We start from the raw sequence: 26,922 nt of genomic DNA on the forward strand, positions 1-26,922 counted from the left end.
CCTCAGACACTTCAAAGGACACTGGGACAGGAGAGACCAGCATCATCTGTCCTTAGCTGGATTCCCAGCATGCACTCAAGGAGAGTTACCACTTTCACATTACCGTTTTCCAACCATGGCAAATATGAAGGACAAGGAACAGAGACATTTCCTGGGGATGAGTAAGGCCAGCAAACAAATTGATCAAATGTCCCATTGCAATGTATTCCTGGGGAGAGAATCAAATAGAAGTTTTACAAAAAAAATTGTTCAGACAATGGACAATCAAGAAAACCATTGTATACTGTTCCAGGTAACCTGCCAGCTACTCCAGACTATTTAAAAGATGTAGCAGATAAACTTTGTGCATCCACTGTGCAATGTGCAGTGCACAGTGAAGAAATGGCTGCTACTGGATCTATCAGCAGCAGGTTGCACATGCTTCATTATCGTGAGATGAGGGTATTGCTCAAAATCATCCTGAGGCCTCTGTTGTCCAAACGTAGCAAACAGATTCCAGTTGTGCTCTCACTCACTTTTTTTGGTACGTCACAGACTTCTGGTAAATGAAAGATATTCCATCTTTCATGACCCCTATGACATCAGTTCTCAGCTCAGACCACTGCCAGCTTCTCGGATAGTGACTCCTCTTGTCTTTGGGTAATAGAGGTTAGAGAGCTGGTAACATCTCAGACATAGTTTTAAGCTTCACAGGTATCACATCGCTCACAGGACTTAAGGTTAAGATAAAACATTTGATAATGCAGAAATGAAATGGTGCAATCAGCTTACAGTGAAAGAAAATAAAATGCATTAATGACTGCACTAGTCTCAGTTTCTATCTGTCTTCTAGGATAAGCTGAAGTTCTTCTCTCTTAACTTTAGTGCCCATTCAGAGCTAGAAGAGTATATCCTGCTTTGTTTTCCATAATACTTAGCAATACTTTGAGATACTTTTATGGGAAGAAAAATACAGGGAGCAACAAAGACAGCTGTGTGCTATCTTTGATGGTGCTTTCAGTGCCATTGTGCCCAGATCATTTATGAAGATGTTGAACAGTGGGGGGCCTGGTATCCATCCCTGACAGACCCCACTTGTGACAGACTGCCAGCCTGACTCAAAACCATTTTTCACTACTGTTTGAGTGTGGCCAGCTAGCGAGTTTACTACTCATCTTGCAACCCTCCATCCAATCTGTTCCTTGCCAACTTGTCTAGGAGAAGGCTGTGGGAAGCAGCGTTGAATGCTTTGCTGAAGTCCAGGTAAACAACACCCACTTCTCTCCCCAAGTAAACAGCAGATGTTACCTTGTTGTAGGTGATCAGGTTAGTCAGGCATGATTCGCTCTTGGTAAATCCGTGCTGGCTTTTCCCAGCCACCTGCTTCATTCGGCTAATGACAGTTTCTAGGAGGTCTCTTTCCATTACTTTCCCAGGGATTGAAGTAAGACAAATGGGCATGTAGTTTCCTAGGTACTCCATTATTAGTGACTGGTTTTCCTGCCCTGTTTAGTAACAAGCCTATGTCTTCCCTGTGTTTGTGCTCACATATGTTGTTCTTGACATACTTGGACAATTTCAGTTCTAGATGAGCCTTAGTGCCTGACTAAGGCATCTCTGCATGCCCTAGCAAAGTTCTGGTAGTCCTCAGGGGGTATCTGGCCACTTTTGCATAGCTGATATGCTTCTTTTTCTGAGGACACTCAAAAGCTCAGAAAGAACGAGTAGACATTTCCTGCCCCACGTATACTACGACAGCTGAACCAAGCTCTTGATGGAGAGGGGGGTCAGAAATGAGAATGGGGTCTTGCTTTGTTTCCTCGGCTGTTACAGCTTCACATCCCAAGCTAAGGCAATTAGCTCATGCTGTTGCAACTGCCATTGACCTGCCTCTGGAGCAGGTCAATGACAAAGGCTGGAGAACATAAGGATTCTTTCCTTTAGCATGCTGTTATGCCCAAGCAGAACTGCTAATTTTCTGCAACTCCTAATTCAGTTGAAAAAAGAGAAAGCCTGTTATTAAATGTGATCACTAAAAACAGTTTTTTTGCCTCACAGAGTACATCTTCCCTTTTAATTTTCAAAGGCTTGTGAAAGTTAGAGATTTCAATATTTTGGGAAAATTTTAAGGAACTTTAAAACATAGAATATTACATAATTTAGTCTTGAAAACCTGTATTCTTTTTCCTTTTTTTTCTGCTGTTTTAAATTGCCAGGCCGATGCTTTAGACTCATTTCCAACTTCTAAATTCATTTTGAATGATGAAAAATACAGGCATTGATCTTAATCAGACCAGTTCTGGCCAACAAAGTTGCACACTTCAATGTCATAAACGCAGCTTTCTGCCACTAGCAAAGTGAGTCAGAATTCATATCATCCTGGAGTCTCCTTGTGCAGTTGATGGCGTGAGGTAGCCACCAAGCAAGGTGACCATGAATGTATACTTGCACACAGGAGCAGGCACCTGTGAGTATAAAACACAGAGCAGTTTTACTCTTAATCTTTCCTTGGTGACTGCAGTCAGCTCTCTCTCAGCTACTTTTTGAACTTCTCCAAGTACTCAAACCAAACCTGTGTCATCCTTTCCTGAAGACAGACCTCTAGTTGAGCATAGTTTATACTTTTAAGAGTGAAATCATCACAGATAAGCTCTCCTTTTGCCAAACAGCTTAAAACTCAGAGCACTCTGCCAGAGGTAGGAGGTGTGGGCTCAGTTCCTCCCTCTGCCACTTTTCAGGAGAAAAGAATCCAAAAGATGTGGAGGCAGGAGAATAAATAAGGGACTTTAGGCTAATAGTTGTAAGTGCCAGGTGAACATGGGGCAACCTGGTCTCTGTGTCTTAGTTTATTAACCTGATGACTGTATCACATAAGCAGTGCTGTGAGAAGAGAGCAGCTCCCTAGCTGCATTGACTAGGCAGAAATCAGACTCTGTCTTGCCTCATGTATTTTGGGTTCTTGTCTGCCATGGGTCAGTTTCTAAAGTATAGAACGGGGAGACATCTTCGTTTCCCTGGATGGTCTGTTCTCCTGTGGTTAGCATTGTTTCCATTGTGGTTAGGTCCAGCAATATGGGTTTGACATCCTTCAGGCTGAAAAGGGAAGTGAAAACTGATCTTCTTCATCCAAAGGACATGGTTCTTACCAACAATGGGTAGCAGCTACGTCTTGACCAAGGCACTCAGTGTTGCACCATAGTGGTAGCTTAGCACCAGCTGTTCAATGGTTCATTTCTGTATAAGATCTGGTTTCACCTATAGGAACCTTATGTTTCAGGACAGAGAGAATCATTAACTTCATGATTGCGTGTTTGCATGTCCATTACAGCTGATTGTTCCACATTTAGAACTCATAAACAGACACAAGCTTCTGCAAAGTAAGTAACAATATTTGCATATTCATCAATGTTACTTAACACATTGCTTTATTGTGCTGTTTGTTTCCTTACCAGTATCTACAGTTGATTCCTGCAGCATTTTCAAGCATTCTTGTTTATATTTGTTCCATCCAGTAGTGGTTTTTTCCAGTAGAGATCCTTTGACCTGTGAGTGAAAATACTGAACATGAGGAAAATCAGTTAGAACTTTATGGTCCTTTAGTGGCAAGTTTCTTTCCATTATAAGAAATTTAAGAGGAGAGAAGAGGAGAATGGAGGAATGGTGGCTAAGCAGGGAAGTAAACACAGACTCCTTCCTTCTCCAGGAAACTGTTAGCGAAGTTTCTTCTGTTGCTGTCTTTGCCTGAGCAAGAAATGTGTTGCCAAGGTGCAATATTACCAGAGAAATCTATTCAGGGACTTGTATAAAGTCCCTTTTAAAAAAACCCGCACAGATATTTAACTGCTAGTACCTGTGAGGGTGCGCCAAAAACACTGGCACTTCATTCCTCCACTGTAGAGAATGGACATTTATCTTCACAAATTTTACAGTCTTTCCAGGCTTTTCACAGTCAATTTATGCCAAGGTCAGCTAATATTTCTTATGTATTTATGCTTCTACTAGATTAATTTAGGAATATGATTGATGATAATTTTGAGTGCAGTTTATTTTTAGAATATTTTTAAAGATAATCATTCACATCTGTTTGAGTAGTACAGTAAAAAATTGAGTAAAAGAGTAATGAATAAGAAATAATATTTAACTACTAACATCTTTTCTCTTTACAGTTCATTCTGTAATCCTGTCCTGCATTTCAAAGACCACTTCTTTCTCCAACAGCTGCAACTGTGCTATAGACATCTTTCTTTTCATCATTTTTTTTGAGGAAACACAATTGTAAATCTTAGTTTTACTTGCCAATCTGCACCAACTATATTGCCCTTTTTACCTGAACAGGGCACAGTTTTGCTGTCCTTTTGTGTCTATTGGGGAGAAAAGTCTTTGCCCTCAAGATTTCTCACATAGTGAAATGGAGCATTATGTTTTATTCATGCTAAAATTTTCTCCATATAAAACATCTCATGCAAATGGAGTTTTATGTCCTGAGCTTTTGTAGGTACATTTCTTTTCTTTTTTTGTTTGTTTATTTTAGTTATTTTCAAGCTGCTTTTGCCTTGGCCTTCCTGTTATAGTGACAACTCTAGAGGAGATCAAGAATTCCTTTAAATTCTGAAAAGCTAGATTTCTGGAGAAAATATAATCTGGAACAATTGCATTGATGTGATCTGTTTAGAGAGAACAGAAATAAAAGCACTTCAAGAACAATCTCCCTTTTACTAGTGTAGCCTTGAAGACAGGCTTAAGTCTACATTTAGTCAGTTTAATGATAGCAGATTCCATGGAGTCCCCTCTGGTGTCTGGAAATCGACTGTTCCTCCTGACTGCTCCCACGCTGCAGGCTCTTGGCTCCTTGCTCTGGCTCTTTCTCTTGACCTGCTCACCCTGTGCTGTGTTCTGGAAGTTTCTGTCCCCAAACGCTTTTAGCTGCTTCTAAAAGCAAGAACAATGCACCCTCAATCCACAGGGTCCTACTGGACCTATCACCCTCTCTCTTCTTTTCTGGGTGAAGATAGACTGAGAACCCGAAGCAAAAAATATCTTAGTGTCTAAATGAGAATTTGCTCTGATGGACAAATTCTGGCAGGCCGTATGGGAGAGGATTGCTGCATTTACAAGACATGGATGGCACTGTTGCCGCAGAAACACACAGAAGAAACACAGAGGTTGAGGGAATTGTCAGTGGTGTTGAAAAAGAGAATGAGAGAAGAGGCTTAGAAGCCCTGCTTGGACCTGCTGACCTTGAGCCACTCCCTTGGCATTGGGAAACAGACAAGCAGAAAGGAAAGAGACCTAGATGTTAGCATGAAAGGGTGAGATCAGGGATGGAGGTCAACAGTTGCTAGCAGAGAGGAAAGAATTAAATTTGTCGCCACTGATAAAATTACTCCTAATATAAAATCTGCTCTGCTGTTAAATACAGAAATAAATACATCCTAGCCGTAGACAGACTTTAATAATGATTTTATATATAGTGACTGATGTGTTTAGGATGTGGTGGACATCTGTGGCATGTATCTTATCAATGTAAGGGTTGCAATTGCCCTGAGGGGACTCTTGCATTTTAACTTGCTCTCTGTAAATATCCATTTTTCTGACACATCTTTATCACACAATGCTCTGAATGAAGAGGCCTTTAAGAGGGCCATAACTGATAATTACTGTTTTGGAAAGGAAAGGCTAAAAATAGAATAGCTAAAAGCAAAATTGCTTGGTGACATGTTAGATTTGGGCTGTTGAAGAAATATCTAATTAGGAGCAAAGCAGTAGAGAAAGGATACTGCTAGATACTCCTTATAGTTCAGTATCATCATCATGATAACTTGGTTGTTATTTATCCAGGGAAAAGAACATTAGCCTAAGCAGTCTCTGTGTAATATGCCTGCTAGTATCCTGAAACCAGGGCTTTGAGAGGCCAGAGGTGGGCAAATAGTCAAAGAACATTGTCACTATAAGTCACCAAAAATGAAAAAAATTTCAACCAGTAGGTTAAAAATGTCACCAATTGTAACAACCAAATTTTGGAAAGCAGACTAAATATAAGTTTTCTGAAAAACAACAATCCTTACACCAAAAGATGCTTTTCAAGTCTCCAGGGAAAATCAATTTCCTTTGTCTAGACTAGACCCTTTTGCCCTTGGAAACTGCCTTTCGCATTTGTGGTTGTCCTGAGCTTGTCTGAGCTCGGTGCCGAGGACTGAGATAACTAACCAGGTGTGATACTTCGATGTGGGGGAGGGGGTTCTGGTGGCAGGAGAGGGGATTTTCTCCCTGTGCCACCAGATCCGACTCCCATCCCCCTCGGTGTTGAGCCAATCATCGGCACCTCTGCGAATTGCCCTATTTAAGTTGGGACAAAGGAACTGGAAAGGTGTGCTTTTGCCCAGGAGAGAGGAGAAGGGAGAGGGGCACTGCCCTCGCTCTCTGAGCCTGGCCAGGCAGCTGCCCGTACCAGGCCGGCACCACCTGCTCAAGATGGTGGTGACAGAGCCGCTTGGGGAACTCGGGGAACACCCGCTCCCAGGGTGCCCACTGGGCCGAGTTCACCCAGAGAGGAGTAAGACCTGAGAGAAACGGCCACACCAACACCAGGTCAGTGAAGATGGAGCAGGAGGAGGTGTGCTGGAGCTAAGTTTTCCTTGCAACCGGTGGCGAGATGGCAGGCGGCCCCTGCAGCCAGGACAGACTTAGTGGAGCAGAGACCCACTTGCAGCCCGTGGAGAAGCCCACGTCAGGGAAGAGATGCTGAGCCTGAGAGAGGTCGTGGAGCATGGGATGCACGACGAGTAACTGTTAATAATGGAGCTTGGGATGCACAACAAGGTCGTGAGGCATCTAGAGTCTGTGGGACGATCCACGCCGAAGCGAGTGGCCACAACTCCCTAAGAATCCGAGACTGTGGTAAAGCCCCCACTGGAGCGATCCGATGGGGAAGGATTGCATCCTGCGGGCAGGACTCACGCTGGAGAAGTTTGTGGAGTTTCCCTCGTGAGTAGGGGATCCATTGGAGCAAGGGAAGATGGTGTAAGGACTCCTCCTCCTTTGAGAAAGGAGCGGCAGTAACATCATGGATGAATTGACCTGCACTCCCCCATTCCCTGTCCCCCTGCGCCGCTGGGGGGAAGGTAGAGCCGGGAACAAAAGGAAAGGGGGGTGGGGAGGTGTTGTGTTTAAGACCTGGCCTTGTTTTCTCTTTCTCCTCTCAAGCAACCGGTTTTCATAGATTCATAGATTTCTAGGTTGGAAAAGACCTTAGACATCATCGAGTCCAACCATCCCTAATCCCCATTAAACCATATTCCCTTTGTCCTTTTTAAGCAACTGTTAATAAATTGTTTTTGTTTTAAGAAAGCCCAGTCTGTTTTGCCCGGGACCATGGTTGGTGGCTGCTCCCTCTGTTCTTGTCTGGACCCTCAGTCCTTTTATTATAAAACCACTACACCAGGACAACATATGACTGTGAAATTCACCTGTATCTTTCTCTTTGAACCAATGTTTTTTGGAAAAATAAAGAATATAATATTTATTTACTTTCAAAACAAGAACAGTGGAGAATATTAGCTAGCTGCTATATGAGACCACTCTTTCATGCATGTTTTTACTGTGTAGAAATACAGCATGCCTGTATTTCTACACGTTTGCCTGCCCAATACCTTGCTTTTAGTCTCTCAGAGTCTCCAGACACTCTACTTTAAATTCCAGAGAGTAGAAAGACTATAATTATTCTTTCTCTGATGGGCCTGAAAGATAAGGAGAGAATATTTACAGCAGCCATGAGAAAGGAATGCATGTTTCCAAAATGAAAAGCATCTCGACATTTCCCTCATGTAGACCTCAAAATGCTGGGAGCCAGGAGAGATTCTTCAGACACTCCTGGGTCAGTGAACCTCATTTGAAGAGGCAAAGACATGTAGATGACGCATTTGTAGAAAAGGCTGCTTGATTTAAGGGATAACACTTCAGTTTCTAATAAACAAATGCATTAAACAGCCAAGGAAATACAAGGAAAGCCTCACAGAGGATACCTGGCTCCTTCTTTGATTCCATTCCTGTAGAAGAGGTTGACATACAGTCATGAAGAAGCTCACTCAACAAGAGTGAGGAACAGTTTAGGCATAAATGACAGTTTTACATCACTTCCTTATGTAATTGTTAGCTTCTGCAAAGCTGCAGGGAGAGTCAGATAGCCAATATCTGGTCATTAAATATCTGAGATGCTTGGTTTTCTACCATAAGACTTTCTGAAGAAAAAAGCAAATCAAGTCTATATAAAATTAGAGCTGCACCTGACAAAAATTTAAGAACTGTCACATGATCTCGAAAGCTAATTGAAATATAGTTAGAAGGACATGGAAAATGATTCGAATTATTAATAAAAAAATGTAAAGATGATTGGAAATTAACAGAGGAGCAGACAATGACCAGTTAATAAGGGCCATTTAGATCTCAGAGAAACATTAACCCATCTGTAGAACATGCACTGTGATAGACTTAACGCAACATTTTACTCCTAGAAGCCACAGCTGGAGGATGTATGCCAGGACTTTTCTAGAATTTATATTTAGTCACAGAAATGAAGTGACATGAGCCCCCTGTAGACAATGTTGCATTACAGGAGACTTGACATTTCTGTAGTTGTACATATACAGGAGGATGTTGAAAAGGAGTATAAGACAGTATTAATGAGCAGTATTTGTCCCTGGTGCAAGTCTGTCTGGATAATACGACTAACTCTGATGGTCATACCTCAAAAGAGATGGTGACAAATCTGCAAGTTGTAAGGAAAGTGCTGGAGTGGTCTTAATCTTTAAACTAAAAGACTAAGAAATCCCCATAGATTTGTCTTATCAAAGAAATTATAAACAAAGCAAACCATGGTGACTTGAATGGCAGCAACTTGTGAACTGACAGGGATTGCTAGAAGTAGCTAAGAAGCAAGCTTGCTGTTCGTACATGACTATTCAGTCTGCAGTGGTCTCCACTCTGGGGAAAATCTATAAGGACATACATGTGAAAAAAGGTTGAAGAATGTTGGCAGTGCCTTGGAATGAGAAAGCCCTTCTTGGCTTGAAAGGGCTTGATGCAGTTGCCCCAGACAGAAGACTTCAGTGTTTTCTGCAGTGGGACATCCTGTTAAGGCTCTTCTGCATTCAGTGTACTAGAGAACTATTCACTGCCTGGTGAGAAGGCAAACTGTGTGGACTGGAAATAAGGCACTAGCCTTAAGAGGGAAGGGGAATTTAAAGAGGTGAGATACCTTGATGTCCTATATCTAAGTGAAAAGGATCAAAGAGACCTTGTATCCATGTCACTATTATTCTTCATAGAGCAGCACAGGCTCTCTCAGAAGAAGGAGGGTCTGCAGTCTGGGTCAATGTGAGAAGCACAGCAATCACTGCTGAGATCGCGGTGGCTTTTCATCCTTTTGCCACATGTGGAAGAAGGCTCAGTCCTGTGGGTAAGTTCTGAGAAGAACTGACAAATTGCTTTCTGCATCTGACATGAGTCTGTGATTACAGATCCCAGTGAGGTTTTATTATGATCCAAGGGCTACTCAGTGCTATCAAAATTCAGATACAATGCATGCTCAGTGGTAGCAACACCACTTTCAGGTAAATCTACCATGACTTCAAGCAGTGGCAACATGCAGCTCAGCATGGCTTTTGACCTCAGTTTTATGTTTCATTTGGTGTTCAGCCACTAGCATTTAAGTAGGACTTCCGACTCAGAAGAAACAAAACGCCAATGTCCAAGACAGAAGCTCTGAAAATGCACAACCTTTTGCCCTACACTGGACATTTCTTCACTTCAGTCTATCTGAAGTTTCACTGGCAGCAACTGAACTGCTCAGCCTGTGAGCGACACCCTGACTGCACCAAAATTCACCCATACTGAATTTTAATCAAACTTCCCTGAAAAAGTCTTTCAATTCATTTGATTTGCTCAGAGCCCACAGGCTGCACCAAGATGACACCACTGTTTAAAAATGTGTTGGATGCAGCAGATAACACTGCCTGAAACTCTTGCTTATGAAGTGGATTATAATAATAAACCTCCAAATTTGCAAACAGATTGGTTTAAACGTATTTTTTTTTTCGTAACTGACCACAGTACAATCAGGATTTCACCCTTTTAATTTCTTATACTAAGCTAACGGTGAAATGAAATATTTCTGTTTATTCAGACTGTGTTATTTTAGACAGAAAAAAAACCTTCAATTTAGATATAAACTAGAAATAAGAGATTAACTATGTACTTATTCTTTCATTCATGACCCTGGTTTACTCTGATTGATATTTTTCATATCTATGTAGATGTTTGCTAGAAAACGTGGATAATAGTGATTTGTGATTGTTATTGCTTTACATTTTTCTTTCTTATTAAATAAAATATAAAGAAATATATTTCTTTAAACAAGTTACAGGAATAACTATGACAAAATAATTCACTGCAATTTTATAGTCTTGAAAAGTTTTGATCTCAAGGAAATAATTGGGAGATTTTCTGTTAACATTATGGAATCAGTACTTTGGTCAAAGCGTCCTACAGATTTAAAGTGTCTCATAAACCCAAGAGTTGTTTCAATTCTATATTCATTTATGTGAAAAAACCCTATAGATTTGAATTATACAAAAGCATTAGGAATATTTACTATTAAAAAAACCCTCCAGAATATGTGTCTCCTGGTAACTTTTTCTTCATAAAAAAGTTAGGAACACAAGTACAGCCTCTACAGCATATACACATGCAAACCCACTTCTTTACTAACCCAACAACTAAATGGAGGACAAGTGGATAGAAATACTTTATTACTTTCTGTTTAAAGTAAGCCTGTCAACTACACTTATTTTCATGCACATTTATTTCATAGACATGTACCCTAAATCTATATATGAATTTTATTCAGATGAATTGAAATTTATTACATCTGAGTAATTTAAAAAAATTTATTGAAATCCAGGTTGATATTAATAAATTAATAATGATTAAAAGCACACATGAAAATTTCCTTGAAGTGAAATGCTCTAAAATATTTTGTCATTAAATACCTAAAAATCTTCCAAATTACAAGACAAAATAGACAAAGAAGTAAGCTTTCCGATTTTTTTTATAGATTTAGAAAAAAAAGAAGTGAGTAGTTTAGCAGATCTCTACAAGAAATAAAAGTAGAAATCACGTACAGTTTTATTAGCCTTCTGTAAGAAGCTGAGGTGTAGCATGAAACCATTAACACCAGATTTCACAAATTTGAGATTCAATGCTCACTCGTCTAACAAGTCAACGGTTAAAAGACGGTGCTAGAAACAAGGCAAAGCTGCTTTTAGAACAGGGGAGACAGTAGAAAATAAACACGATTCACAATAGTATTGATATCTGGTAGGAAAATTGAAAAATAAATATAATTCAATATTGGTGAATATTAGCATGAAAAGAGATTGTATAAATGGATGCAAACACATTTTATTCACTGGATGAATGATCATTAATAGAAAAAAAATGTAATACAAAACTCTACAGTTTCTCAGTCAACATTTCTCATGATTAATTTTTAATAAACATAAATCATTTTGTTAGAACTATTTTTTTAAAAAACATGCTGTTCGTGAAGGTTAAAATGTTATGTGATAGGAATATACTCTTATACTGTCCATTATTAATTATTGAATTAACTTACCTGTTTCACTAGAAACAATATCATTACAGAACTTGCAGGTGCAGGAGACATTCTGGACCAGAGTGTCATGCTGGAACAGAGACTCAAAAGTGTCACCATGCCCATGCTAATAACTTTGCCCCCAATATGCTGCTATTTCAGTCTTCTATAGAACAACTATATCACCCTGTCCTGTGAAAAAAGGTAAAAATATCTTCTTTTATGAGTGCGACTGTTAACGAGTCTTCTTACAAATAAGTAAGGAAGTCTACTAAAGTGTCTAGGCTTGCTAGACTCTAACTACGTTTCTTTTTTTTCTGATTAAGGGCAGAGACAATTTACTCTAAACTTCACAGAAAGTCTGCTTACTGTAGCTTGTCCTTTAGCCAATAAGAAGTCAGAAAACTATTAAAACATTAAAGGGCTGATCCTGTTCCCTTGAAACTACATGGGAATTTTGCCAGTGGTTTTGCAAGAATGCAGTCCAGCTCCATAAATACATGTATATATTTATACACACCTCATAAAACCATTAAAAGATGCCTTAGAACACAGAATAACTTTGTGTAGGAAGCTTGCTGAATCTAGTTGGCTGTTAGGCAGCAGCTCAGTAATAGCTGTTTTTATCCTTTCTGATCATTTTCTGTCATATGCACAGTCAGTGTAGGATTAGGGAGAATCTAGATGTACAAAAAAATGATGTTACCAGCAGCTAAAGTTTTACTACAATTTTTATGACATTCAGTGGTTTATTCACAGCTTCAGCTGTGAGGTTGGAGAAATGGTCAATGAATTTCAGCTTTAATTTTCAAAAAATGGTTTGCAACTTTTCTAGTTGCAGAGAAAAGCCTGAAAACATTGATAAATCTGTGTGTTATACAGGCTCAGGGAATAAACCAATTTATAATACAATAATTTTAGTGTCTAGCTAACAATTGTCATATTGGCAATAACAATTGTCATAGTGGCAATATGTAGAGACAAGAAGATGTTGCCTCCTCCATTTCCAAGAGAAATTAAACTTGCAGCTGTTTATATGGGAGGACGGCTCATGCCCTTCCCAGAACTCATGGGTGTTGGGAGCAGCTAAGCTGGAAAACAGGTAGGGGTGCAACACTAGGACGGTGGAGGCAAGCAGCACGCAGTTTTTGATGCCAGACATAGGCTAAACCCAAACTGTGTGGCAGATGCACCCTGCAGCACATCCCATCAACCTGGCTAGCAGTGTGACCTGAGTCTCTCTCTACACACATGCCAAAACTTTCTTGTGGAGGAATCCAGGAGGTGAAAGGGCATTATGCATACCCATGTCTCATCTTTCCATAAAGTCTAGATGTGTTAAAAAAGAGTGCGGGGACATGGGGTATGGAAGTGCTCTGGGACAAGTATCTCAGGGTGGAAATACATCCAGCTCACTCTAGAGGCCTGGCAGTAAGGGCTGCTCTGCACTACTGTGCCTCCTGGGTGCGTGTGTCAGTACACACATTCCTTCCTGCCACAGCTAAGGGCAACTCCGGGGACCAGTGAGGGGCACTTCAAAGCCCCTGTAGCAACTGCTCATCTGTGTGTTGCTACAAGGGATAAAATCACATTTCCTAATGGCCATATGATAAAGATCAGCTCTGTAGCAGGTTAAAACCAGGAGACGAATAGTGCCCTGGCATTGGATCTGTTCTGAGATCACCATAAGGAGTTTCCTAGTGCTCAAGAAACCCTGAGGCCTGCGTAGACCCTAGATAAGGAGATCCACAAAACATCTTGCCGTACATCCTCACTGTTGCTCAGGAGCGTGCAAGTCCACTCATCTTCACTGGTAGCTGGCACCCAGCAGCTGAGGCTCTGTTTTCAGTTTTGACTTCTACAAGTTAGCTTTTACCTACTCACTTTTAAAAGATTGTCTGTAGTTTATACTTGAATGAGCTTTGTGGTCCTTCTCTAGAGTTAACACTGCCCAGGACTTGGTCAGTGCAGGAGGTGAGGTACATTAAGGCATCCCCATATTGTAATTACACCAATAAATTGCAGCACTAGGTGGTAAAGAGAGAACGCAAAGCTGAAATTTGAATTTCTGAGTTATGTTCAGAGGTTTTACTAGAACGACGTTAAGTCTGGAAGGTCATAATGCTGAACGCTAGCCACAACTACCCACCCTCATTCACTCTCAACTTTACTCCAGCAAAAATCACTGAATATAATGCTTTGTTTGAAGGAAGGAGCAGCTAATCTATTTGCTCCTCTTTTATTTTCTTTCTTTATTCACAGTTGACAAATCTAACCAATAAATGTTTGTGCAATACTTTTCTCCTATTATATAGAGCATTCTTACATGGCAACTTGATTTAAATTTTGTGACACCAGCATCGATAATGCATAAGCAGAAAACTGGCTCAGTGAAAAATCTCAGACTGCAGTTGTCAATCAGAAGATATCAATTGAGAGAGCTTTTTCTGAAGTCTTCAGAGACTGATTCATAGTCTAGTACAAGGTCTATTTAGACAACGAAGACTACAGTGCTATGATGTTTATGCTGATTAAATTTTATAATGGGCATAAAACTGTGAAGTTTGTAGATCTTGAAGAGCTGTCAGTGTTATTTCCAAGTGAATTCAACTGTCTTGAGACAGTGATTTCATAGGCCTCAAAATATGTTTGAATACAGCCATATGCAGACTACTCCTGGGAATAGATAAGTGTTTAATCCTTATGAGAAATTCCCTGTCTCCCTCCCTCCTTCCCTCCCACTGATCCTGTTCTCAGACTTGCTGGGCAGTTGGTAATGCTGCCCAGAAGCAGCATGTCAATACACAGAGGCTTCAGGTGGAGTTCATGAGTGCTGCTGTATCCTTGTGAAAATACAGTAACACAAAGCTGTAGGAAAAAATAACTTCTGGCTCAATTTACAGTCTGATTTTTGGATTATGAGATTTGCTCTGCCATTTTTGGTCCAGATACCTGCTTGGTCTTTCACTCGATGGCTAGCCGGCTCTTCAAGCTGAGGTCTTTGTAACAGTCTAAAGCAGGCATTTATCCTGTTTCGTTTGAGTTTCTTGCTGGGATTTGTCGAGGCAAATGCTTCTCCAACCCTGACATCTGGGTAGAGAGTTGTCTTAAAAATCAGAATTATTTTCATTAAAGGATACATCTGTGACTTCGGTGTCTGTCCTGTGGTATCACTCTCCCTTAGGGTATGTGCTTTGACCTTACAGTTGTAAAATGAAGCAATCATTTACTAATATTCCTGCTCCTTTCTGATTTTTTTCATCATTTACTTGCATTATCAAATCAGCAGAAAAAGGAACATATGTAACATGTCGAGATGGGAAATTTTTCTTAGATGAAGGCAAGAGAAATGATATTTGACAGAGAGAACAGATGGGCAGACAAAATGAGGATAATTCAGCTTTTCTTCTACTCTTTCACCTAACTGGCAAGACTGCTATTATGTGTTCATAGAGGCAGACTGGACAGTGCCCAGAAGCACATCAATAGCAAAGTCATGTAACTTGTGACTTTCATTTGTCACTGGTGGAACTTCAAAAAGATCCAGTCACCTTCCCAGTGGTCTTGGGAAGTGCTATAATGCTGTGAAATGCTCTGACTTGACAGTTGGTTTTATCTCCTTAGGAATTTCTTTATAGTAAGATTCACAACTGTATTCAATTAAGTCAGTATTCAGTGTAACAGGAGCATTTGGAACCAGATTTTACTTATTTGTTTCCTGAGAAATGGAGAAGTTTCATCAGTCTGACTCCATCTGCTGATCAAGGTAAATAAGCATATTTTGTTTGCATAAATAAAACTTTTCTAATCATGTACTGGGGTACTTCCAATGCCTCTGTGTTCTGTGTATCTTTACTCCTGTAATTCATAGGGCAAACTATAATTTATTCTCCCACCTCCTCATCTTTCTTTCACAAGACATTACTGCCAAACAACACTGTTCTATATCCTTAATCTCTCCTGCCACATGATTTATGGTCATGCCCATAGCTCCGCTTTCTGTCTTAACTACTAAGCTGGTACAATTTTCTGAGAGGAATGAAGAATGGAATGGTAAATACAAGCAGGTATTTCACTAGGCAAATATCTACACAGCTTTGTTAAAGGTTGTTTCTAGAATAATTGATAGTGCAGTCGCGGAGGATGCCAGTTTCAGTCCCAGCTGCAGACAGACGGCAGAGAGCCTCAGCAGCATTTTCTCTCAGTTTTCTCTCTTTAGTCTTCTCTATTACAGCATTCAGTAGCAGTTACTGGTGTGAAGGGACGAGAAAAGTTGCCAAACCTTTCTGTACAGGAGAGAGCAAAGGGGACAACTGCATCCGCTTTAATAACCCTGATGGCAACAACAGCAATGCTGTGCAGTATATTTGGGAGACAGGAGATGACAAGTTCGTTGACCGAAAGTTTCATGCTGGGATTTGGTATTCCTGTGAAGAAATGATAAATGAAAAAGGTGAGTAAATCCATGGAAATTTAAATTTTATCATAGTTCTTCCTGCTTATTTGATGTCAACTTCCTCTTTGCTGCAATATCATACATGTATTTTAATGGAAAAAGTATCCCAAAAAAGTTGCTCTTCTCTGGGAAGGGGAATCTTAGAGGGTACTATCTAATTAATTCCTAAAAATTTCCTAATAAATTCTGTGAAGAACTTTAGAGTGGTAGGTTGTAGTACAGATGAAGATTTTTTTATTATTATTATTATTCTAACCAGAGCAGCAAGTTAAGTTGCCTCAACAGGAAAGTATTTTCTTTTTCTGATCTTGTTAGTCCCTTAGGGAAAAATGAACATATTTGCCTTAAATGATTGCTTATGATCCCCTATGGCAACATAAAAGGCACAATGTGATTTTTTTGTTTTAGAAATTATTTGAGTAATTCAATTTCTGAGATCGAAGTTTTTTCATGGATTTCCTCTTAAGCACAGGTATTTCTACTTTCTTAGTGGGATCTCACCTTTCATAAATCACAGCAGAAGATTATTTTCACCCTGCTGACACATAATTTGGAGATTTGCTAGTCATGATTGGTGACACTTGAGTTTCACTCTGCGTGTGTAAATGTCAGTAGGATGACATTAGCTTACCATTAAAGAAAGCTTCTAGTTAGTTTAGAATCTATGTATAAGGGAATGTCTTAGCTGGTTCAATAAATCAGGCATTTATTGTAAATTCAGATCGTCAAGTTTTTCCCCTTATTGTCTTGATCAGTTTAAAAATAACAACTAGAACAAAACTTCAGAGAAATCAAATCACTGTCATCTGTGCTATTGAATGCAAATATTTTCAGTCACCTGTCCTGAAAGTCCAGTTCTACCCGAAAGTCTTGCAAGTTATGCAATTTTAAGGGGAGTAATGTTGAAGATCAGAGCAAAATACGTTTTCAAAACACGTCTTTCAAGTGGTGATTGCTATGGATACCAGGGTTGTTTAATTTGTGCATCTGCTATGACAGTTCTTGTTTTCCAACTCGATGCAGTTAGCTGAAAAAAGCCACCCTGCATATTCAGAGCAGAGCAGAATTAATTCTGAGAGCTTTGTTCACAGCATCTGTGTGAGGGTCAGGAGGTCACATGGGTTTGAAAAGCAAAGCTTACAGAAAGAAATTGGAATCAGGCTTAGAAGAAGTTTATGAGAGCAGCAGCCTTGTTGCTGTAACGAGAGCTGGTTTTCCTGCGCAGGAGAGATGGTATACAGGCTGCCAGTCTTTCGAAGGAATTGATTGCTTTCCCATTCTGGCTTTTGCAGCTACAACCTTTTGGAAATGAATTCATAGCCTTTCCCTAAGTCTCCCAGACTCTGGTTTGGCCTTGATAAAGTCTGGAAGGATACTCTAGCTAAGTCCCAGGAGTAGGATGATGTACCAGGGACTCTGTGTGCAAGCATACATCAGAAACAGTTTCTCCTGATCATCACAATTTGTACATTTATGATAGATTTTGCATTTTCTGCTTTCCATTAATTTATTTCTTTAGATTATTACAGAATACAAAATAATCCTAAATTTTATTTTTTTTTTTTTTAGGTGAGAAATGTAGAAGCTTCATCAGTCTGACTCCAGCTGCTGATCGAGGTAAACATGCATATATTGCTTGTGTAAATAAAACTTTCCTGGTCACATTTATCAATATAAATATTCCCTATTTTGATATCGCAGTTTTCTGTCCTTTATTTAGTTTTTCAACTTCAAAATGAAGTCCACATGACTTAAAATATTGATCTCTGTCTTTTGAAAACACCCTAGTTGAATACGAATATTTTTTTAAATTACTTTGAATATAGGTACTGGAAGTCAAGATTTCTAAGTTTTTCCACCTCTTTCCTCATACCTCCATATTCACAGTCAGGATTTTGTGGCTTGCACCATGCAGCCTGGAGAGGGCAGGACAGGCAGTGCATGAACAAGGGCAGGGAGTACGCTGAGGGGACTTGGAGGAGACATGTTGTGGACCCAGCCAATCTTGATGGCAGTCTGCATCCCTTCCCTGTACCTTACACAGAGCTGTAAGGAGGTATTTCCATTCTCCTGAAAGCAGAGAGTTGCCCTCTTTCTTTCAAAGAACGGTTCATGTTCCTATAAAACATGCCTGCAATGACATTAAGTGCCCCCGCCCCTCCGCAATGTAAACCCTGTCACTGATGTGGTTCGATCAACCACTTTGCAAGCGGCTGATCCAGAAAATAACGTCTTCCTTCTTCCCCTGGGGCATTGAAGTTGCACGTCCAAGATACTAGGACTGGAGTACTTTCTTGGATATGCAATTTCAGCCCCTTGGGGAAAAAGAAACTCAGTATTGGAAGGTTAGTCCTCCCCTCTATTGCAGCTTGTCACTGTGCACAAATAATTGAAGATATAAATGATATAATTGAAGATATGAATGAGGTCTGGTTCTTAGTCACACAGATACAGCCCTCAGAAAAGAGGGATGGATTATAAGCCCTGCTCTGAGAACTCCTTACATGTGAAAACACTGGTGGACGTAGTGCTGAAACTAACTGTGCGCAGCATCAGCAGATGTCACAGACACCTGCAGGTCGGATCAAGACACCTAAGATCTAGGTACCTGACAACCATACTGACAATCTATCCTGCAGTAGTGAAATCCTATGTGGAAACAGACTCCTGCCCTGCACGGGAGAAGAATGAGCTTGTGTTCTGCACTTGCATATGGCTACCTGTGTGCACAAAACTCACATGATATCCCTCCTGGATTTATCATCCCTAGACATCATAAACAGGGATTATCATAGTTGTTCAGTTTATATGTAATGATGACTCACAAAAATTTTAAAATGCAAGCTCTTGAAGTATTGGAGCAGCCAATACTGTTGGGCAACATAACATTTGGAGCTCCTGAAAAAAATAAGAATTTTTACGGAAACAAAGGTTTTCTGGAGAAATAAACCTTGCCCAGGCACCCCCACACATAGCCTGGGACAAGAATGGCCTTTGAATCAGAGAAGTCCCAGAGACACTGTCAAACCCTGCAGCAGGAGTTATTCACCACATAAGCATTGTTTACTGCCATATGTAGTGTTTAGTAATCAATTACCTCTCTTAGCAATGTTTCTATTTTAAGTTAGGATTGTTAGTGTATACCTTCACATGAAACCACTATTTCAATCTACAACCAGGTGCCTCAGAACACACTTACTTGTTTTTAATAAGGTTTGGGAAGATTGTTGGCCAGTTCTTGCTATAATCTGGGCACAAGACCTCCTGCTCCTGACTGTGGGATGTTAACATGCTGATCATAAAACAACAGGCTCAGAAACTGTAATGGGAAGATTAACTTCTTGCATGAGATGTAATTAACAGATATCAAGAAAGATAAGATTTAGCAGATAACCAGAGAAATGAATCTCAATGAAACCTAGAGAATGTCTGGGGTCATGAAGACTTCTCTGTCCAAACAATCAAGATCCTGTCTGGTGGAAAATTAAGCCTACAGAGAAAATTTTATTTGATGACTAGACCCTCAGGTCACGTAGCTGAGTGCATGGCCTGGCAGTTTGCTAGCTGGGTAACATGGTCTTCCATTTTGGTGCACTTTTCTCTGGACTCAGCAACTGTGATGTCAAAACTAGATAACTGGATAGCAATTCTTCTTTTTATATTAACTTTGGTTCATGGTAATTTTGAAGTAGCTATTGAGTACAAAACCATACTACTCGATCTTGTACTGTAAGCTTCTTAAGTGTAGAGAAGGAATGTGCAAGTGTTCTTCCACTAAATGGCCAAATCAGTAGAAGAAATTATAATTTAGGCCATCCATTGACCTTGAAGTCTTCCTATCGATGTTATGCTAGCATCCTCACAGCCTTCGAGCTTTTGTTTAATGTTGTGTAAACAGTATAAATGTTTACAATGGTGAAAATACTAAGTGACTGCTTATGATATCAGTGCTATTGATTTGATTTTCCAGGGGTTTTATGGCTGTCTATTGTAGCAGAGCTTCTGTACATCATTTTGCTTCTGATTGGAGCCATTCTTATGTCAGTAGAAATGTGCTACTACAGTACTGTCCTTGATGGGCTAAAGATCAACGCCTTTTCTGCAGTAGTGACCGTATTAGCAGGTACAGTTAAGGATCTTGATTTATTACATCCACAAGATGCAACATTGATAGACTTTCACCTGAAAATCAATACCAGTGTCCAAGTTTCAAAACTGTTACAGTACCTATGGAGACACTGACAATATAAGATACAGCAAAATTTTATGGAAAATGTTATTGCCAGTTAATTATTTCTTAACATGATTTGTCTCATATTTTATATTTATAGTTTCTACTAGTTTTAAGTTAATTATTTTAATTTTATATTTTTTAACTTCATAATCAGGTTGGTTGTCAAAGATAAAAAAGTAATGTACTCTTCCAAAAAACTTGATTCTTTTAATTTCCAACATGCTAAGCATAAAATTAGCAATAGCCAAATTAAAATAGCATTTTTAAGAGGAAATAAAATGTAATTGAGTAATTGTTGGTAGAGAATAGTCATCAAAATTGTCTTTCATTTTCTGAATACTACTTCTTAATCCAGTGCTATTTAATCATAAGATTCCAAGAAAATTCATTTTGGAAGAAACTTCAGAGGGTCCCTTGTCCGATCTGAGGAACCTGGTCTGAATTCAGTGTTGATCATGTGTTTAGCAGGAGGAGGTTAGACCAGAGACTTCTGAAGGTGTCTTACAGGCTAAAGTACTCTGTAATTCTATCTATATTATAGAATTGTTACTGAGGAATCTTGCAGTAAGAACAGCAATTATGGGTAACATGAACAATGTTTCAAGGAGTTATTAATATTACAGCCAGAAGCAATTATATGTTTGAAAGCTTTTCTTCATATCTAATCTAAAGCCACAGCTGGTGTAATATTTTACAGCATTTCTTTTAGGATATCCACCTGCAACAGAGAACAAATGATTCCTTCCTCTTTGCAGTAAACTTTTACACATTTGAAGATTACTGTCATCTCAGCTCCCTGTAGTCCTGAGAGCAGTCCCCAAACTTTGCTGTCTATGAACTCTGAGAACCTGCTAGAGTATCTCCTTTCTTCTGAATGACTTTCCTGAAAGTTGTCCAACTAGTTAAAAATCTCTATTATCACCAGTTCTACTAATTGCTCAAAAAAGCCATTTCTCCTGTATCTCACCAAACCTCATGATCCACTGTCACATCTATTTCCAAAGAAAGAATAGTGAGCTTTCTTCAACTCTTTAGACAGTTTTGCTATTTGTTACTATTAACGACTTTTCCCTCTCCCAATAATCATAAATATTCACTTTTATTAATATTCTTTTTGGTTTTGGCATGTACTATAGAGGCTTACACAGCAAGCAGCAAGCTTTTCCTGGACATTGTGTTTACTTCTGCTAGTAAAATTTCTTGAAATATTAACAAGTTGAAGAGCATGTGTCTTAGTTGTTGAACTTATGTACAAATCTTCTATAAATATAAACCAAATCTAGTTGCCCTAATCTGTAATGAAGATGCAATTTCTTGCACAAACATGCATTTGATTCTACCAGACAAACGTAAATTAAAATTCAGCTACTGGAAACTGTTGCTGCATGATTCTAGCCATATGGAAAATCCACAATTAAAAAAAACTGTTACAGTATTTAGAAAAAAAAAACCACATTAAAGTTAGTGTTTGGTTTCTCAGTTCCCTCAGTCTTTAGCTCAGACTGAATAAAATCCTAAAATATATTCTAACTTGCGCAGAACACGGTGACTTAAAAGAACAATCACAGTGTGAAATTTTCTGACCAGGGGTATGTAATTTGTAATGTTTTCTCTTAAATACATGCACACTGCTAGTTAACTCCACTGACAGGAAATACTCATTAGCGATACCATTGTCCTGTTGCCCTCAACGGCCTTTGGTGAAAATGAACATTGACAGGCATTCATATATGACTATGCTATGCTTGCCTTTTATGTCTGTATTAGTTAAATTTTCACCATTTCTCAGGCACCAAACTGCCCTGATGACACTTCTGAAATGTTAAGCCTGACTTAGAATTTAATCCTTGCACAAGAGCTGAGAGGAGAGCTGCAGCACAGGAGCTCATGTTCACACTCCAGTTATATGCATTTCTAGGCATTTCTAACTCAAAAATGGCTACAACATACCACCTCTCTGGTGAGAGATGCACAACTCGTCTCTCTTCTCTAATAGCCACATCAACAGTCAAACAACTTTCTCCAAACATGTGCTATCCGGGTGCCCGCTAACCGCTGAACGTTGCGTTTCACTCAAGGACGTGTGTCATAGACTGAGAGATGCTGTTTGCTAGCCAGCTAGTTTTGCAAGAATTCGTGAAACAGGCCTGCTTCAGGAACGCCTAACAAATCGTGTCTCATGAATTCGATGGGGGATCATCTGCTCTGAGAAACTAATGTGTTTTAAACTGTGGATAGTTACACTGCAAGGGTGTTTATGGATTTATATATGAAGCTGGAAACAAAAAAATAGATGTTCATAGGAAGTTCCCTACTGGAAGATAAAATGCTGAGGGAAAACAGATACCCATAGGATTAGGTAGCAGCCTAGCAGCAATTTTGAAAGTTAGATGATTAAGTATAAGCCCCTTTCATAAACTAGACTTTCAGTGCATTTTAATGACCATTAAGTGTTTGTTCATTTTTTCATTCACTTACATAGCGTTGCTAAATCTGGCTGCATTTAAGGCACTGGGAAAGGGCATATGACTGTATGCCTTTCAAAAGTCTCTCTATTGCACGATAGGAAAGTGGGAAATATGTCCTGTGTAATCCAACCGAGTGATACTTTGTTTTATTGGCTGATCCCTGCTCAGGGCTGAATTACTAAGAAGTTTCTAGAAGCTCAATCAATATGTTGCTTTTTAAAATCTCTTGGCTGCATGTCCCATTGCTCCCCTAGATTCCTCTAGGATACAGAGTAGGTGTCAAGAGACTCTATTAGTGATTGTACTGGCAAATACATGACACGAATACATTTACATTTTGATGTCCAGTATTTTTGGGTGATTTATAGAATTTAAGTACTTCATTAAATATTCTTCAGGAGCTCAAGGGACAACTTGAAAATGTTGTCAAAGAAGAATGTCCTTAATTTACATTTTCTAACATTCTTTTAATATTATTTTTTTTAGGTCTTCTGGGCATGGTTGCTCACATGATGTACACAACTGTATTTCAAATGACTGTAAATCTTGGTCCTGAAGACTGGAGACCTCACACATGGGACTATGGCTGGTCCTATTGGTACCTATTGGTTTATATTTAGTTCTTCCATTGCATTTCAGTCACTTCACCCGATGTTCAATACCTAATTTATAAGGAATGAGTCTACCTTATTTCAGTCCTGGGATGCAGTACAATAACCAGCTCTTTTTCTCCAAATTCAATTGTCTTAGATTATTGCACAGAATATGTAAGTTTGTGAGTTTTGCCTTTGTCATTCTTTAGACAGTATGGAGAACTCCAACTGCACTGCAAGACGCAGAGGTTCTTCTCCGTACACATCCGAACCAGATTTAGTACCCTCATATCCCAAGAAAACTGCCTTGCATAAGTTGTTTAAAACTGTTCCAGCTTTAACCATTTAGGCTGAATTTTTGCTTATCAGATATATGCTTCAGGACTGTTGTGGTTTAGGCTGCTCTGGCAACTAAACTCCACACACTCACCCGCTCATCCTCCCCCACACCCTGGGGAGGAGGAAGGGAATTAAAATAGAAAAAGGGAGAGAGACTCGTGGGTTGAGATAAGAACAATTTAATACTACTAATACTAATATATCAATATATACATATATGTACAATGATAATTATATACAAATGAGTGATGCACAGTGTAATTGCTCACCACCCCTTGACCAAGGCCCGTCTTGTCCTGAGCTAATGATCCTGAAACAGATAAGTCCCAACACTGCAATTCCAGACGAGCGAGAGGCCCGAAAATAGAGAGCGAGACAGAGAGCGCACTCCGAGAGTCCACGAGTGAGAGCCCCGGAAGAGCAAAGGCTCTTCTTTCCAGCTGACCCTCATTTTCATGCTGGGCATGACATGACATGATATGGAATACTTCATTGGCCAGTTCGACCCTCTATCCTAAGTCTAAGTACAAATCATAAGGAGAGCCGTGGACCCTCTGTCCCAGCTAAACTCCCCCCTATCCTGTTGTGCTCCTGCACACTGGCAAGAACACGGCAGCTGAAAAGTCCTTGAGGCCTCAGTGCCAACCACAAACATCAGTGCGCCGTCAGCGTTCTTCTCAGAACAAGTCTCAGACTAAAATCAAAACCCAGAGCTCTTCTAGCTGCTAAAAAGAAGAGCTAACTCTGTCCCAGCTGAAACCAGGACAGTATCCACCCCTTATTCCATACTATGCATGCCGTGCTCAAACCTCATATATACAGAGATACTATTCCCTTAGTCCATGGGTCATCCCTCCAAAACGTGTGTTGAGTTCATTTAGTCCATAAATTCAGGCTTCATCTGTTGTAGCAGTCTCTCAGGGCAGGAAAGATGATGTGGAATTTGCTCAGTCAGTAGAACGGATGACGTAGTCTCTTTTGCACGTGACATCTGGAGCTCGTAGTTGGTGTATTCGGCAGCAGTCCATGTCCGCAGTCTGCAGGTTGAAGATGTCGATCTCAAGGAAGTTGCTGGGTGTCTGGAATCAGTTCTGGTTCTGTCGAAGTTCATTCTTCATTAACCTGGATGATTCTTAAAATAATGTCATTAGTCTAATGTGACAACCGTAGCGATGATGGCATGCAGGGACAGGGTTATTCAGCAATTAATATCATTTTTCAATTCAATTCATTTTATCATCTATTTTCACCCAACATCAAATCCTCTTGAGGTACACATCGGACTTCCCCGTCCTTCTGCATCACCCAACAAGTGCACCCAGGTCCTTGAGCAAAAGCAATCACATGAATGGGTTTACCTTTACCCGAGGCAGGAATAACCCAGACTGTTTTCCCCAGCATATTCCTCATGTGCACTACAGGGACTTTATCTCCTTCTGCAGTATGAAAAAAGTTCTGATTGGGCTCAGATTGGCAGATCCTCTAGCACTGACTAACCAGGTGGCTTTTGCTAAATGTGTATCCCAATGTTTGAAAGTTCCACCACCTCCTTCCGCTTTCAGTGTGGTTTTTAGCAATTCGTTATATCGTTTGATCTTCCCAGAAGCTGGTGCATGATAGGGGATGTGATATACCCACTCGATGCCATGCTCTTTGGCCCAAGTGTCTATAAGATTGTTACGGAAATGAGTCCCATTGTCTGACTCAATTCTTTCTGGGGTGCCATGCTGCCACAAGACTTGCTTTTCAAGGCCCAAGATAGTGTTCCGGGCGGTGGCATGGGGCACAGCATAGGTTTCCAGCCATCCAGTGGCTGCTTCAACCATTGTGAGCACGTAACGCTTGCCACTGCGAGTTTGTGGAAGTGTGACATAGTCAATTTACTAAGCTTCCCCATACTTATATTTTAACCAACGTCCTCCATAGCAAAGAGGTTTTAACCGCTTGGCTAGCTTGAACGCAGCGCATGTTTCATATTCATGGATAACCTGTGCAATAGTGTCCATAGTTAAGTCCACTCCTCGATCACGAGCCCATCTGTATGTTACATCTCTTCCTTGATGGCATGGGCCCAACAAACTAAGAATTTGTCACCTTTATGTTGCCAGTCTGGATCCAGCTGTGCCACTTTAATCTTAGCGGCCTGATCCACCTGTTGATTGTTTTCATGTTCTTCCGTGGCCTGACTCTCGGGTACATGAGCATCTACATGTCGTACTTTTACAATCAGCTTCTCTACTCGAGCAGCAATGTCTTTCCACAACGGGGCAGCCCAGATGGGTTTACCTCTGCGTTGCCAGCTGCTCTGCTTCCATTGCTGTAGCCATCCCCACAGGGCATTTGCTACCATCCAAGAGTCGGTATAGAGATAGAGCATTGGCCGCTTTTCTCGTTCAGCGATGTCTAAAGCCAGTTGGATGGCTTTCACCTCTGCAAACTGACTCAATTAGCCTTCTCCTTCAGTAGCCTCTGTGATTCGTCGAGTAGAACTCCACACAGCAGCTTTCCACCTTCAATGTTTTCCTACAAGATGACAGGATCCATCAGTAAACAGAGCATATTTCTTCTCATTGTCTGACAGTTTATCATATGGTGGGGCCTCTTCATCACGTGTCACCTCCTTCTCCTCCTCCTCCTTCTCCTCCTCCTCCTCCTCCTCTGGTGACATTCCAAAGTCTTTACCTTCAGTCCAGTTAGTGATCACTTCCAAAATTCCTGGGCGATTGGGGTTTCCTATCCGAGCCCTTTGTGTGATCCACTTGCTCCATGTAGCATCAGTTGTGTGGTGTGTAGGCGGGACGCCCCCTTTGAACATCCAGCCCAGCACCAGCAATCGAGGTGCCAGGAGGAGCTGTGCTTCCATACCAATCACTTCAGAAGCAGCTCAGACTCCTTCCTAAGCTGCTAATATCTCTTTTTCAGTTGAAGTGTAGTGAGCTTCGGATCCTCTGTATCCCTGACTCCAAAACCCAAGGGGTCAACCTCGAGTCTCCCCTGGTGCTTTTCGCCAGAGACTCCAGGTAGGGCCATTCTCCCCGGCTGCGGTGTAGAGCACATTTTTAACATCTTGTCCTGTCCAAACTGGTCCCAGGGCTACTGCAGGAACTCTTTCTTGTTTAATTTGTTCAAAGGCTTGTTTTTGCTCAGGGCCCCATATGAAATCATTCGTCTTCTGGGTCACTTGATAGAGGGGTTTTACAATC

General features: G+C 40.3%; 1 protein-coding gene across 2 annotated transcripts in view; it reads right to left on the reverse strand.

Annotated features, from left to right (window-relative positions):
• Positions 1-16,096, reverse strand: part of GLP2R (glucagon like peptide 2 receptor) — a 51,600-nt gene extending 35,504 nt beyond the window's left edge. The window contains exons 1-4 of one of the 2 annotated variants that reach the window (XM_086623987.1): positions 15,912-16,096; positions 11,651-11,720; positions 3,429-3,537; positions 104-208 (exon numbers count right to left, since the gene is read on the reverse strand). In XM_086623987.1, coding sequence (XP_086480113.1) covers positions 104-208; positions 3,429-3,537; positions 11,651-11,720; positions 15,912-16,096 — 469 coding nt within the window. Of the gene's footprint in view, positions 1-103; positions 209-3,428; positions 3,538-11,650; positions 11,756-15,911 lie in introns of those variants that run through there. The other variant, XM_086623986.1, reaches the window with a different exon arrangement.
• Positions 16,097-26,922: the final 10,826 nt, after the last annotated feature.

Source organism: Tauraco erythrolophus, chromosome 20 (assembly GCF_009769465.1).
Source record: "Tauraco erythrolophus isolate bTauEry1 chromosome 20, bTauEry1.pri, whole genome shotgun sequence".
In the NCBI taxonomy this organism is placed as follows: Eukaryota; Metazoa; Chordata; class Aves; order Musophagiformes; family Musophagidae; genus Tauraco; species Tauraco erythrolophus.